The 14,805-nt window shown below is 38.3% G+C and overlaps 1 protein-coding gene across 1 annotated transcript in view; it reads left to right on the forward strand.

Annotated features, from left to right (window-relative positions):
* Positions 1 to 14,805, forward strand: part of HEATR1 (HEAT repeat containing 1) — a 39,656-nt gene that overhangs the window by 14,803 nt on the left and 10,048 nt on the right. The window contains exons 18-31 of the mRNA XM_068404490.1: positions 983 to 1,166; positions 1,434 to 1,582; positions 3,688 to 3,880; positions 4,415 to 4,587; positions 4,931 to 5,098; positions 6,815 to 7,057; positions 7,827 to 7,958; positions 8,425 to 8,531; positions 8,840 to 8,983; positions 9,753 to 9,871; positions 10,137 to 10,258; positions 11,757 to 11,885; positions 13,402 to 13,632; positions 14,314 to 14,440. Of these exons, the coding sequence (XP_068260591.1) occupies positions 983 to 1,166; positions 1,434 to 1,582; positions 3,688 to 3,880; positions 4,415 to 4,587; positions 4,931 to 5,098; positions 6,815 to 7,057; positions 7,827 to 7,958; positions 8,425 to 8,531; positions 8,840 to 8,983; positions 9,753 to 9,871; positions 10,137 to 10,258; positions 11,757 to 11,885; positions 13,402 to 13,632; positions 14,314 to 14,440 (2,221 nt within the window). The remainder of the gene's footprint in view (positions 1 to 982; positions 1,167 to 1,433; positions 1,583 to 3,687; positions 3,881 to 4,414; positions 4,588 to 4,930; positions 5,099 to 6,814; positions 7,058 to 7,826; positions 7,959 to 8,424; positions 8,532 to 8,839; positions 8,984 to 9,752; positions 9,872 to 10,136; positions 10,259 to 11,756; positions 11,886 to 13,401; positions 13,633 to 14,313; positions 14,441 to 14,805) is intronic.

The following is a 14,805-nucleotide window of genomic DNA, read 5'->3' on the forward strand; positions in this document are numbered from 1 at the left end:
TAAGGAAGACATTCTTGACTATGAGGGTGGTGAGGCACTAGAACAGGTTGCCCAGAGAAGTTGTGGATGCCCCCTCCCTGGAAGTGTTCACGGTCAGATTCAGTGGGGCTTTGAGCAACCTGGTCTAGTCAAAGATGTTTCTGCCCTTGGCGGGGTGGGGACTAGATGATCTTTGAAGATCCTTTACAACCCAGACCATTCTGTGATTCTACGATTCTATGAATTGCAACCTCAAGCAAGTCCCTCCAACAATATTGAAAGTGTTGTTCCTGAATTTGTTTGGTTTGGTTTATTGTGCAGCTCCGTAAACAGTTGCGTTGACACTTGTTGGGAGGTAACATGGGGGCAGAAGGAGGAGCCATCAGAGGGGCAGGAGCGATGTTCAGAAAGAGTGTTTCTGCATCTTTCTGCTACCTTTTTTTGTTTTATTTTTATGCGTATTTGCCATTGAGGTTTTCTTGGTTTATTTTGATGTTGAAACAGTTTGTTGTGTTTTGTGTGTGTAAGAAACCCACATGAGCAGGGCTGTGTTTCTGTGTGTGCACCCGCTCGCACACACACATAGCAATACATGGTAATTAGTTACTCTGACCTCAGATTTTTCCATTAAAGAGTTTTTGTGTATACAAATATCTGAAAGATACGGGTTATGTTGCTGGAACAGAGCTAGATGAAAGGATTAAACTGAACGTCCATAAAATGCTGTAACTCCTTAATCCCTTAGAAGAGATATTTTAGAGAGAGTGGTATTTTACTCTTCTGTTACCTCACTTATGTACACTGTTAATTTTGTTAATAAGAGCTGGCATAGGTTTTAAAACTGCAGTGCAAGTTTAAATGTAAAATCAGAAATGTAATTAACTTCATAAGGATACCTCTTTTGAGGTTAGAAATTAAGTATTGCTGAATTTTGGTGCTAAATTTCTGTCTTTTGTTGCATGGAATTGTGACAGTATACATTAAAGTGAATTTTCATTTACAGGAAACTCCCCTAAATTGGTCTGTTGAAACAACAGAGGAAACTTCAGTGCCTAGGGACTTGTTCACTGCATACATAGAAAAGCTCAATAGTGATCAGACTGCTCATGCAGAGGAGTCAGCTATGTTCCTGTTCTTATTGAAAAACTTCATTAATGGCCTAAAACCTCCTCTGTCCTTTTCAAAAGGTATGTGTTAAGGTTTTGACTGTCTTTTATATCAATGAACAAGGAAGGTTAATTTTTTTGTCTTCAGAAGTTGTTGGAAACAAGGAAGCCTTGCTTCCCTAACCTTCTTCCTTGGTTGTTACTGAGATCTGTAAAGATTAATTATTTGTGAACATGAAATCAGCCAAATGTATTGTCTTCTTTTGACTAGAGATGTCTGTTTTCTCTTGGTTTCTGAAGGTGTTCATATGCATCCCCTGTGTCTTGTTTATAACCTGTATTTTTTAGAGGAACCTTGGTGGAATCCTGAATCTCTGAATCAAGATAGCCAGGACTACCTGCATCTCCTTTTGGGGCTATTTGACCTACTTGTCAGTGGAGCTAGTGAGGGAAGCAATGCTGTTCAGTACAGAGCATTGATGAATCTCTTACTCAAGGTATTATTTTTGCATTTGTTGCTCTGAATTATTAGTCATCAACTATATATAATTATATAATTTTAAGGAAAACAGAAAAATGGGGAACTGATCACGCGACACTGCTTGTGGCATGCTAGTACTGTGAGCAGATGAAAGTCTAAGCTTCAGCTGGTTAGTTAACCCTAATTAAATGTAACGATAGAAAACTAAAGTAAAAAAACAATAAATGGACCAGTTGAGGCAAAGGTGAAAACATAATACTGATTTGCAGGACAAGGTCAAGAGCTTGAAGTTTGAGCTAAAAGTTTTAGCCCTATCTGGGAGCAAAGCAAACAGTTGCTCTGTAAAATTTGTTAGTTTTTAAATACAAAAATTGAAAGGAAGACTTCTAGAAGACATTGTGTGTTTCTTTATAACATCATCTCATGTTTTCTCACCCACATCGAGTGATACATTTTTGTGATGAGAATAAGGGATTTTGTCAGTCTGGATTTTAGATGACAGGGAGTAATAACTGTACATTCTGGGGCAAAGAGAAGCAAGTAATTGACACAAAGCTGCTGTTACTGGATTTGATGCTGTTTCATCAAGAACAGCACATGACAAACACAAAGAGAAGAAGGAAAGAATAGCAACGATTTCATAACAAAGCTTGTTTCTGATGTTAATTCTTGTATATAACTTTGTCTAATTATCAGTCACTCCAAGATCTAGTGAGATTGTACTGAGCTGTTAAAGAGATTGATTCAGTGTCTGGCTAGTTAAGGGCTGTCAGCAGGCGAGGAAGGGTGTTATTTTTGTGGGAATTTTGACTGAACAAGCTGGGTCGTACTGCACAGAAGAGAAGACGGTTGGAGGAGGGACTACAGAAGGTTTGTGGAATGGGGTTAGTAATGTCCTAGGACCTAGTGAAGGCAACAGCTGTAGTAATAATTTGCTTTCACTTGTGGAGTAGTGCTGGTCTCTGATTTTGAGGGTGTTTAATTTGAAAGGGACAAGACAATTATTTTTGCCCACACTAGAACAGTTAATATAACTAGAACGTAGATCTTGGTGGACTTGTGGAAAAGAGAATAGGCAAGAGTATGTCAGAAGCTGTATCAGTTGTTCTGGCAAGCTGTGTTCAGCCTGTGGGATGTTGTGTGGGCACTCCTGTTTGATGAATGAAGAGCTCTTAGGATTCCAGAGAGCATTTTGCAGACAGGAAGCATGCTAGCTATTGCCAGACCATGTAGTAAGCAAGAACTTTAAATTGATTTGGGATACTATTAGGAGACAATGTAACTGCTTCAAAATCAGAAGCTATCCTCATTACATTTTGACAGAAAGGTCCTAAAGCAAAGTTAAGGTAATTGGATGTAAATGTGTGAAAAACCAAATTGAATCTTCATGGAGCAGCTATTACTATTGGGAGGAGAAGGCACTCTGACCTGTGTCTGCGATGATCAGTGATACATTTATGGTTCAGAGTTTGTTAATTTTGGTCCATGCTCTATTATCATAAAGCCTATGCAGCCAATCCAGGACAAATTCTAAGAATAAAGTTGAGTGTGAATATTCAGCACAGAAAACTGTGCTGTACAAGAAAATTTGATGCCCAGCTCTTCTGAGATGCTAGTTTATAGACTTCTGAAAATCACTTTGTATGACTGATGAAAAGTCAGGGATTACTTAGAGCACTTCTAATATTAAGATTACTGCTGCACAAAACAGGAAATAGAAGTTCTTTATTTTGCTTTATTTTTCATATAACAATTTTCTTGTGCAGTTGACGTACTATACAAATGTTTATATGGATGTGTATTCAGTCTGTTATGATTAAAAAAAAAAAATCCCTTGTATTTACATACCTATAGACTGCAGGTTATCTGTTAAACTAATTAAGACAGCTGTTAAGCAACATGTGGACTTCTATACCCATGCAAGTACTCTCTACCCAAGAGCATCTACTCAATAACTTTTTCTTCCCAAAAGACACTGTTTCTGACTCTTTAGTTCCCTTCTGTGTACTCCTTTGATTTGGGTGGTTTATCAGATGATGTGAGTAGTAGTTTGCCAAATAAATTAAAGTTACTAAACAAGCACTTTTCTCTATTATTTTTTTTTTTTTGGTAAAATTTAAGGTACATCTAAAAGATTCAGAGGTTCTCTTCAAATTCCTTTCAATTTTATGGACTTACAGTTATAACCTTTCAAATCATCTGAACTATGAAGTCAATGCAATGCTACAGACTCAAGCTCTATATATTGGCTATGCACTGCTTGAATCACAGACATGCCAACAAAAGAAACAGCTGCTATCGCCATCATCTCCAGGTAAAGAAAAACAGTATCTATCTCTCATCTTAAGACTTAATCACAGTATTTTTTAATTTTGTGCAATTTTACTATATTTTATACCATGAAGGGTATCTATAGTTATTTATGTTCAGCTGCACCAGGCTGAGACAGCTCTTTCTTGCTGATTCACTGCTGCAGTTACTAGCCCAAGCTTGGAAGTAGGTGAAACCACTTTTTTTAATCTTAAAAGTGTTAAAGAAACACGCTCCTATGCTGAAGAAGTCAGTTACAGCACCTTACTTTCTGTGCAGTACAAGGATGTGGCAGTCAGTAGTAATATATGAACTTTCTGAGCTTAAACACAAATATAAGGACTGTGATGAAGTTCAGAGCCATGGATCTGTGAGCTTCTTGTTAGTTTTGTGTAGTCTAGAGGTTTATAGTGGAAAGAGATGACTTTTTAATTCCAAAGTAATGTTGATGCCTCTTCAGGGACAGGTACAGTAAAATTCTGACCACTCACTTTATTCTGTTGTCTTTTCCTCATTCCTTCCCTCACTCTTTTTGCAGTGGTGATATCTTTGCTAATTAACTTGGGGAGTCCTGTGAGTGAAGTTCGAAGGGCTGCTCTCAACTGCCTCCATTCCTTGAGAGGGGTAAAGGAGTCTCTATTTCATCCTGTTCTTCAGCATTTGGAGCAAAAGACAGAAGAGATCATATCTGATCCTACATACATAACACAGGTATTTTTGTTATTAAGGTTTACATTAATACAAGTTTTGTCTGCTGCTGTGAGCAGCGGGAATCAAGTTAACTGGGAAAGTTCATTGTCTTTGTATACTATAGTAGACTGAATTTTTTTAAAATATTTTTTTTTAAAAGGACTATAAAAACATTCAAGTGATTTATTACATACAAAGAATTGAGAATATGAGTCAAATAAGAGGTATTAACTTGTGGCTTTTCTACAGATGAAGAATTCTGTTTGTACCTAGATTGCATTATGACGAAAGCATTGAATAAATGTTGTTTTAAGGCATTTTTATTGCAGGGGAAGAATTAATTTTCACTTTGTTAATGAACTAGATTATGGAAACTCTATTTGAGGAGCTTGAGACACAACCAAAACAGAAATCCCAGAAGAAAAAATTGTTGGAAGCTTTGGAAAGCATACTTGATTGTGTACAGAACCCTATTTTCCCATCATATATTGCCAGAAACTTAATGAAAATTCTTCATGAACTCCATGGTGAGGTAAGTACCGCCTTTCTAGTTGTTTTATGGGTTCTGCACTTGATTGAAATGCTGAAATCAAATTTCAGCTGTTAAATAATTTCATAATGTATTAGACTATTAGGCATTAAGTTGACACCTCTAATAATATGCAGTAGTGCTGCGAAGTATGATTTAATCACAGAATCAAACAGGTTGGAAGAGACCTCGGGGATCATCGAGTCCAACCGTTGCCCTGACACCACCCTGTCAACTAGACCATGGCACTAAGTGCCATGTCCAGTCTTTTCTTAAACACATCCAGAGATGGTGACTCCACCACCTCCCTGGGCAGCCCGTTCCAATGTCTAATGACCCTTTCTGAGAAGAAATTCTTCCTAATGTCCAACCTGAACCTCCCCTGGCGAAGCTTGAGGCTGTGTCCTCTTGTCCTATCGCTAGTTGCCCGGGAGAAGAGGCCAACTCCCACTCCACTACAACCTCCCTTCAGGTAGTCGTAGACTGCAATAAGGTCACCTCTGAGCCTCCTCTTCTCCAGGCTAAACAACCCCAGCTCCCTCAGCCGTTCCTCGTAGGTCAGACCCTCCAGACCCTTCACCAGCTTGGTCGCCCTCCTCTGGTCTCGCTCCAACACCTCAACATCTTTCTTGAAGTGCGGGGCCCAGAACTGAACACAGTACTCAAGGTGCGGCCTCACCAATGCCGAGTACAGAGGGACGATCACTTCCCTAGACCGGCTGGCTACACTGTTCCTAATAGAGGCCAGGATGCCATTGGCCTTCTTGGCCACCTGGGCACACTGCTGGCTCATGTTTAGCCGGCTGTCGATCAGCACCCCCAGGTCTCTTTCTGCCGGGCCGCTTTCTAACCACTCTTCCCCCAGCCTGTAGCGCTGCATGGGGTTGTTGTGGCTGAAGTGTAAGACCCGGCACTTGTTCTTGTTGAACCTCATGCCGTTGGTCTTGGCCCATCTATCTAACCTGTCCAGATCCCTCTGTAGGGCCTTCCTACCCTCCAGCAGATCGACACTCCCACCCAGCTTGGTGTCATGTATAATGAAACATAATATTTGCATGCTCCATCCAGGAGAGTAAGGGCTGCAGAATTTTGCAGTGGAGTTCTTAAGGAAACTCCCTTGATGTTACTGAAAGACTGTTTCAGAAGAAGGTTCTTCCAGAGGAAATGTATTACCTTGTTTAGATATGAGCGAATATAGGATTTTCTGTACAGAATTGTAACATATTAGGTAGTACTATCAATTTTATTTATATGTATTAACCTCCTCTTATCTAGTATATTCATAGTTCTCTAAGTGCTGGAAAAAACATGAGTTCAATGTTCAGAAAATGAATGAAATAATGAATTTTTATGCTCTGTTCAGTTGTGTGTGTCTTGAAAGGATTATGAACTGCATAAAGGATGAGCATTCTTGCCTCACATTTGGGTTTTGTAGGAGACAGCAGTCATAAATTGGTAAAAAAAATTGCCTGTTTCTGTACTTTAAAAATATGAAATACTACTCTGCAAAGGAGAATAACAAAGTAGCAGTTGAGCATGTACTCGTGGTAATGTCCCAATAAGTTGTGTATTTTTCCTCTTGAATAGCTGATGCATAAAATACTGTATGCAATGTGTAGGTTACCAGAGAGGGCATGTTGCAGTAAAATGAAGCTGTGCTATTGGAAGTTTGTTAAAATGAGAATGGAGAAAAACTTCTGTTATGAATTTCCTCTGCAGATGATTCTCTCTCACCTCTTGCCTGCACTAGACCGGTTGCTAGAGAAGGTCTTTAGGAAACCTGGGGCAATGTTGAAAGACGAAGTTATTCTCCTGCATCTCATCCTTGGAAAATTTAATCAATATTCAGCAACGCTCTTGTGCAAGAATCAGCAGAGTCTGGATTTATTTATCAAAAGTCTGCATGCTGCCAAGAAAATCTACGAAGAAATTCCCCCATTTCAGATCACAGCACTTGGGCAGGTATGGCTTTATGAAAGATCTTTAATTTATTTTTATACTTAAAGCAAATAGCAGTGTTTAGAATTGGATTTACGACTCTTTCTGTGTTAACGAGTCCATAGCTTTTGACCTGTCATTCTTTTAGTACGGGTTTTCAAGGTCTGCATAGTGTCTTTGAAACATCTAAACAAGCTGCGAAACTTTCTCTCTTAAACTTACCAGAAGGAGAAATTGCTGCTTGCTTCATTTTTGCATTTTGACAAGTACAGAATAGAAATCTCATTGTATTTGCATGGCAGATGAATACCTGTATCATTGCCTGTAGATACTACTGTTCCCCTGTCCTTAGTTTTTGTCAGTCAGGCAGGAGCTTTACTTCATGTTTTTATTCTGAGGAAAAATTGTCAAGAAAATACAGTAGGTGAGAAATAGTCTCATTTGAAGGAGGCTACAAATTCAGGCCTTCTATTAGCCAGGTACTAGTGTATACTTACCAAAGGCTGGCAACAGCAAGTTTGGTTCCCCTGACCAGGCAAGCACTGTGAAAAATTTCAGGAATCAGTGTGTGTGATGGATGTTTCAGAAGTATGTGCTTTGCATCTAAGGATTCCTGGATATATACAAATACATAGTTAATATGCAGATTTTTACAATATGTGCTGATACTAACATGCATATGTGATTGGGTGTGTTATACATAATCTAACATACCTAAGTTCCATAGCTTGTGATTTTATTACCCTCTTACAGTAAACCTCTCTGCATCCTTTCATTTTTTTCCCTTTTGTAGATTACTAAGCCATTCTTTGCAGCTCTGTCAGATGGGATGGTACAACAGAAGCTGTTAAAAGTATTGTTTGACTTACTGTTAAACTGTAAGGACCCGCTTTGTGCCCAGACAATTAGCAGTGTGTTTAAAGGGGTAAGTGGCAAACTCAAGAACACAGAAATAGGTTCAAACCTGTGGTGGTGGTTCTATGTTGCTACATTCAGTAACACTCGTTTACATAATTCATAGCATGAAAGGCATGGAAAACTATTTGTCACATAATATCAGAATCAGAATCACAGAATCAACCAGGTTGGAAGAGACCTCAGGGATCATCGAGTCCAACCGTTAAATAATATAATTGTGTTAATGGTGTGAAAAGTTTGTGAAATGGCTGCTTTTAGAAGGTATTTCTTTAAAAGTCATGCATCAGTCATTTACTATACTAAGTCACTTCTTTCTGCTGCACTGGTTTTCATTTTCTGGGATATAAGTTGAGTATGTGGATTATATACCCATATGTGCATGTAAGGGATGTGTTTTTAAAAAAAGGAGGGGGCATAGATGTGTGATGTGACATGTTGTTCATTGGTATTTGCATTATTGTTCTTTGTTTCAGATTTCAGTGTGTGCTGAGCAGATTGTCAGAGAACTGGAGCCTCCTGAGAAAACCAAAAGTCTGGCCACTGTTCAGCAAACTAGAAGGCAGAAAATGCAGCAACAGAGGTAATTTGGCATTTGGCAATAGCTTTTGTTTTTTTTCCCCAGAAGTCTGCTTCATTGTGTACAATTTTTGTATGCACCGAAGTGTGCTATACTTGCTTGTTTTTTCCAGTTTAGTCTGGATTTTCTGTTGGTTGTTTAAAATGTGTTGCTGCTTCAATCAAAAGCATTGCCACCTGTCCCAGGAGAAGCAGTAAAGGATATTACTACGTTAAAGAAAAATTGTCTTTTTTTACTTATGCGTTTGTTCCCTTAAACTCTACTATTTTCTTTGCAAATGGATATACTGATTGTTTGTCTTACCTTTTTAGAAAGCCTCAGGATGCAGAATTGGCACCAGAAACAAGCCACTTCAGCTGGAGGAGGGTTATGCTTATTCTGGAATTACTGCAGCATAAGAAGAAACTTAGACGGCCGCAGGCATTGGTACCTGCGCTTTTTAACCTGCTGAGCCGGTAATCGTGCCTCCGTAACACATGAACCCTCAGCACTCTCTTCTGCAGCAAACACTGTAAAGTGTTAAAATATGGGCTACTTTTTGTCTGCTTTGTTGCCATGTTTTGTAGCTTAGCTTGCCTTCTTTACTTGAACTTCTTTTAGGTAAATCAGTGAGGGGAAGGGGAAGTTGTTATGACATTTTGCCCTTTAAACAATGTGATGGGCTTTTTAAGACATTTACCTGCTGCATAGCTTCTTATGTGAAGACTGTTTCTCAGGTGGAGGGCTTGAGATTGCTAAGAAGGATACCTGTGCTAAAACTGGCATAATTGACAGGATTTGTGTCTTTTACAGAGCTATTATAATAATACTCTCAGCTTTAAAATTCCTCCTAAAACATTGTGGAACAGCCTTCATCCAGTGCAACCTAGGAAAACTATTGCTTTTCCTGCCAGCCCTATCTCAGGCTCTCAGGAAAGTTTACATATAGATTGGGTATTTATCTTTTTTCCTTATGACTTGCCTTTATGTAGACTGGCAGTCATATTTCAGGTAATCATCTTACACTCTTGGCAGTGCTTTGATAAATGTCTTTCATTAGACCAGTTGATGTATTTGAAAACAAAAAAAGGAAGAGGCACTTTTTGGAAACGCTTTTTAGAAGCCTCAATTCAGAACTTCTGTAGAATGAAGATTGCAGTTTCTTATTTGTATCTTAATATGCAGTTTGGCCACTTATTTTTCTGTCTCCTTTTTCAATATCTAATTTTTTTCCTGAATGTATAGGTGTCTGGAACCTATGGCATCGGAAGAAGAAAATATGGAATATACAAAGCGGCTAATCCTCAGCTGCCTGCTAAGCATCTGTCAGAAATTGTCTTCAGATGGTAGCAAGATCCCAGCAGGTAAAAATTGCCAGACTCATTTCTTGGTACTTCTCTCACCACTACAGCATTAAAAGAATGGCCTCTAACTTTTTTCTTCTCTCGGTCTACACTGTATTATTTAGGAGAGACATTCCTCTACAGGGTATACAAGTTTGCTGCCTTAATCATTTTTTGCAGATCCCTTAGGTATGGTTTGCAAATTGAAACCAGTGCTAGAGTGCACTGTTTATTCCTACATAGTTGACCATTAAAGTGTTAATCAGTGAATATGTTTTACTTGCAGGTATCCTCGACAAAGAAAAATTCAATGTGGAATTGATAGTTCAGTGCATTAGGATTTCTAAAATGCCACAGACACACCACCATGCACTGCTTCTCCTTGGTGCTGTTGCTGGCATATTTCCCGTAAGTAGTGCCTGAAATTTATGCGTTGACTCTTCTCTTCAGGTTCCAATTATTGGGAAGAGTAAAGAACATATAGAGCTGTTCTATGGGGACAAACTTTCTGAAAGGAGCAAGAGGCAACATTTACAGCTTCCCTTCTCTTTTAGGGTTTTTTATTCCATTTTATTTGAACACAAACCTCTGTCTTGATGCTTTTGGTCACTAGTCATTTGTGACTTGCAATGAAGCACATGAGAAATGGAAGAAACTTTGACAACAGCCCTGCCTCACCTTCCTGCTGTGGTCAAAGTTCTCGTGCATTGTTTCTTCTTTCCCCTGCTTTTTTATATACAAGAGAGAAAACATCTAGCCCAATAGCACATGTATTCTTACAAGTTCCAATCATGTACAACACTGAGAAATGTAGTTGTAGCTGATGATAAAACCAGGTTGGTCTGATTTTAATTGAATGAGAAATAGGTCTTTTCTGCTGTGGATTGAAATTTGAGTGGACACTCACTCTTCTAAGAAAGATTCTTTTGCTTTGAAACTATGAAAGTAGCAAAATGTATCCAGATGTATCACACTCAGTTTGCATCTTTATCTTTACCTCAGTATTTTCTTGAAACATTTGGAAAGAGAGCGTTTTTCCCAAAAGGCAAAACTGGAATGGTTTTGACAAATTTGTGGAGGACTTGGCTTTTGCATTGTTGGGGTTGTTTTTCTTTGTCACCATCTTACTGCCATCACCTGATATAAAACTGAGCTTTTATTGTACATTAATATTGGCTCTTACAAGATTTTCAAGATCAGAATACAAGGAAATATTTTGTATGAGTCTCATCTCTCTTTTAAAATCTAAAACACTCCTTCAGTTCACTAAAACTGAATAAAAAATGTGCCCATAACTACTTGCTCTAAGTTCTCGCAAAATCTAGGAAACTAATTCTTGAGCTAGGTGACACCTCTAATCCAGACCTCTTAAAATTAGTGACTTGTGATTACAGTCTAGCCCCCAAAAAAGCCAAAAATTAAAATGAGCATGGTTGGTTTTCATTGTATGATTGCAGATATTGCAGATGTTTTACACATATAAAAAGGGTGGGTGGGAAAGGTATGAAAATCAGTGGAATCTGTGCCACGCTCACATGTGTGCTTCTGCAAATCTCCCCATAGCTGGTTTTGCTTGTCATACTACCATGGCACTGAGTTGAAGAATACAAGGTATTTCATCAGACTAAACTCTCAATTTCCACTCCTTAATTACTTGCTTGGAAGTGTATCTTGGTTTCTAAATAGTATTAAGAACTCTAACAAGCACATAGTAAGTAGCTGTAAGGGATACTATACATGTAAAATTAGTTTAGTGGAGATTTTGGAAGATACTAATGATTCTCATTTTCTTTTATAGGAATCTAGTGGCATTTGTGGGAAGGAGAAATGCCATCAGGTATAATATGCAGAGCAGCACAGTTCAAAAAATAAACTAGTCTCATCTGTCTTGTTTCTTCTTTTCCAGGATAAAGTTCTCCATAACATTATGCCCATTTTTACATTCATGGGAGCAAACGTCTTGCGTCTGGATGATACGTACACGTTCCAAGTAATTAATAAAACAGTGCAGATGGTTATTCCTGCTCTTATACAGGTAAATTTGTCTACTTAATGGAAAGGAGTAGAAAAAAGTGAACAATAAGATTATTAATTGAGTAAATAGTTTTGAATATCATTGGTAGAATAAGTTGTAGCCTATTCAATCTATTTTTAGACAGATATTAAATTATATATAATAACCGTATTAACAGACTATTCCTTGTCTGACCAACTCTGAGTTCATCAGACTACTGCTTCTTTTTAATTTTATGAGCTCCTTCACTTTATAAATGGTTTAGCCAAAACAGTATCACAACTGTACCTAAAGAGGACCTGAAACATACTTCAAGTTCAAGTTTTTCATCATAAAAATAGCAGGGAAGTTCAGTAGAGAAACCATTGGAAATAAGAAGAAGGTTATTAGTCCTATAATAATATGTCGTGGTCATATCAATAGTAGATGTGGTCTGAAGGAAGTAGAAAGGTAAAATATTTGGCAAATGCTTTTATTCTTCAGCTGGTGTTTGTGTGGGTTTTCTTGTTTTCCTCTGGACATCTTAGATAAATGGTTATAAATTAAAACAAAAATACAATATTGTTTTTCAAAGAGGACATTTTTTCTTCAGTCAGATTTCACTTGCACCTAATAAATCTTAATTCTAGAGTCATTCATAGATTTAAACATGAAAAATGCCATATAAATTTCTTATGTAAAAATGAATTGGAAAAAAAAATTCTTCTTCCAACAGTGGGCTGGGGATTTCCCAGTGTATTTTTTAATGATGCTAGACACATTTTGCATCCTCTTGCAGATCTCTTTTACAGAAATCAAGTTGCTGTCTCTTTTTTTTTTTTTTTCTAATTTACTTTTTATTTAAAAATTTTCGTAGCAGCCATCACAAGTTCCTGTGACAGATAATTTATGGCACACATGATTATTACATGTGAGGAGAGCCTGATATTACTTACCTGAGATCATGTAGCCCACTTGTATAATTTTTACTAGGCCCTTGATAGCCTAATTCTCAGTTAGGCAAAATTCTCAGAAGGATGTGGCCTTGCTTTCCTTTGAAAATGTCCTGCTTATTTCAGCTGATGCCAAGTAATGTTTTTTTTCCCTTTTTTCCTTTGTGGTTTTTTTTTTCCCTTTGTTTTCCTTTTTTTCTTTTTTTTCCCCTTTCTTTTTCTTTTTTCCTCTTTTCTTTTTTTCTGGGTTTCTTCGCGTTTCTTTGGGTTCCTTTCTTGTTCCTCTCCCCCTTCTCTCTCCCCCTTCTCTCTCCCCCTTCTCTCTCCCCCTTCTCTCTCCCCCTTCTCTCTCCCCCTTCTCTCTCCCCCTTCTCTCTCCCCCTTTTTCTTTTTTTAATTTTATTTGAAGCATCTTCCTTAAGCAGTGAAAAGGAACTCTGTGATTGAAAACTGTTTATTTTGGAGCACTTATATCCCTTGAGATGATGCTTTTGGTAATGCTGGTATCAGGCATGTAGTGCTTTCTCTCATTTCTGAATTCACAAGAAAGAACTTGTACCTGTCTGTGACAATCTGTTTGAACCGCTGTACCTGTTTGTACATAGGCTGAAGACAGTGATTTGTCAGAGTCCTCAGGAAGCGTGGAAGAGGTGGTGATAAAGATCATTCGTGTGTTTGTGGATGCCTTGCCCCATGTGCCAGAGCACCGACGCCTGCCAATCCTGGCCCAGCTGATCACTACGGTGGGAGGAGACAAGTTCCTCTGGGTTCTCCTGGTGCTGCTGTTTGAGCAGTATGTGACCAAAACTGTGACTGCGACGTCAAGCACAGACAAGGTTAGAAGACTAGTGAGGTCAACTTTTTCCTCAAGAGACTGATCTCCCCGTTTCTGTTCATGGTCTTGCCTTTAAGAAGGTGCAAGATAAGCCCCTAGGTTATGCTAAAATAAGTAGTGAGCTCTGAGCTTGTTCTATAGCAGAACCTGATGGTGATATTGACTACGATTTGTACTGCAGATACAATATTGTTTTGTCCTGGAGCCTGAACAATAAATCAGATCATATTGTACAGCAATCCTTGACCTGAAGAGCTGATAATCTAATTGTGAAGTGCTTCAATATTTTTAAAGTTGTGGTTTTTTCTTTAACTGTGTTTGTGAAACTTGATACTGGTCTTCCTGTACAGACCAAGATAAAAACCCTATTATGTTTTTGTGTAGGCAGGCCCTCAGATTAGGTGAAAGCATAGTTTATGGGGAAAACTAAAAAGAATTATTAAAGGAACATTGGTGAGAAGATACAGTCTTTGCTGTAGCAGTTTAATCTTTCTGTGTCTTCTGAAACTATGCTCTCTCCAAGAGGTTGCTCCTTTTACCCTTGGTGTTAATCCTGGCAGTATCCAGCTCACCATGGTGTTTTCACAGACTCATTGAGGAGTTTTTGAGTCTTTTCATCATTATTAGTAATACTTTTTTTAATTCTTGACATAATTTTTTTTTATTTCTAAACCATAAACAGGATGCTGTTCTGGAAGCAGACACTGAATTTTGGATTTCCATCTGTTGCGAATTTAATGTACGTTCTCAGTTCCAGAGCATGATGAAAATAATCCAGTACTTGAAAGAGCTACCAGAGAACAAAGAAGGTAACCACAAAACAGAGCCAGCAAATGCATGTAAACCTTCCTGTTACAAGGGACAAGGGGTAATGGTTTTAAACTGAAAGAGGGTAGATTTAGACTAGATATAAGGAAGAAATTTGTTACGATGGGGGTGGTGAAACACTAGCACAGGTTGTCCAGAGAGGTGGTAGATGCCCCGTCCCTGGAAACATTCGAGGTCAGGTTGGACAGGGCTTTGAGCAACCTGATCTAGTTGAAGATGTCCCTGCTCGTTGCAGAGAGATTGGACTAGATGGCCTTTAAAGTTCCCTTCCAACCCAAACTGTTCTATGATTTTATTACTCCTCTAGACAGAAGACTAAGGGATTCAGAATTACTCTAATGACTTC

This window comes from Nyctibius grandis, chromosome 1 (assembly GCF_013368605.1).
Source record: "Nyctibius grandis isolate bNycGra1 chromosome 1, bNycGra1.pri, whole genome shotgun sequence".
Lineage (NCBI taxonomy): Eukaryota > Metazoa > Chordata > Aves > Nyctibiiformes > Nyctibiidae > Nyctibius > Nyctibius grandis.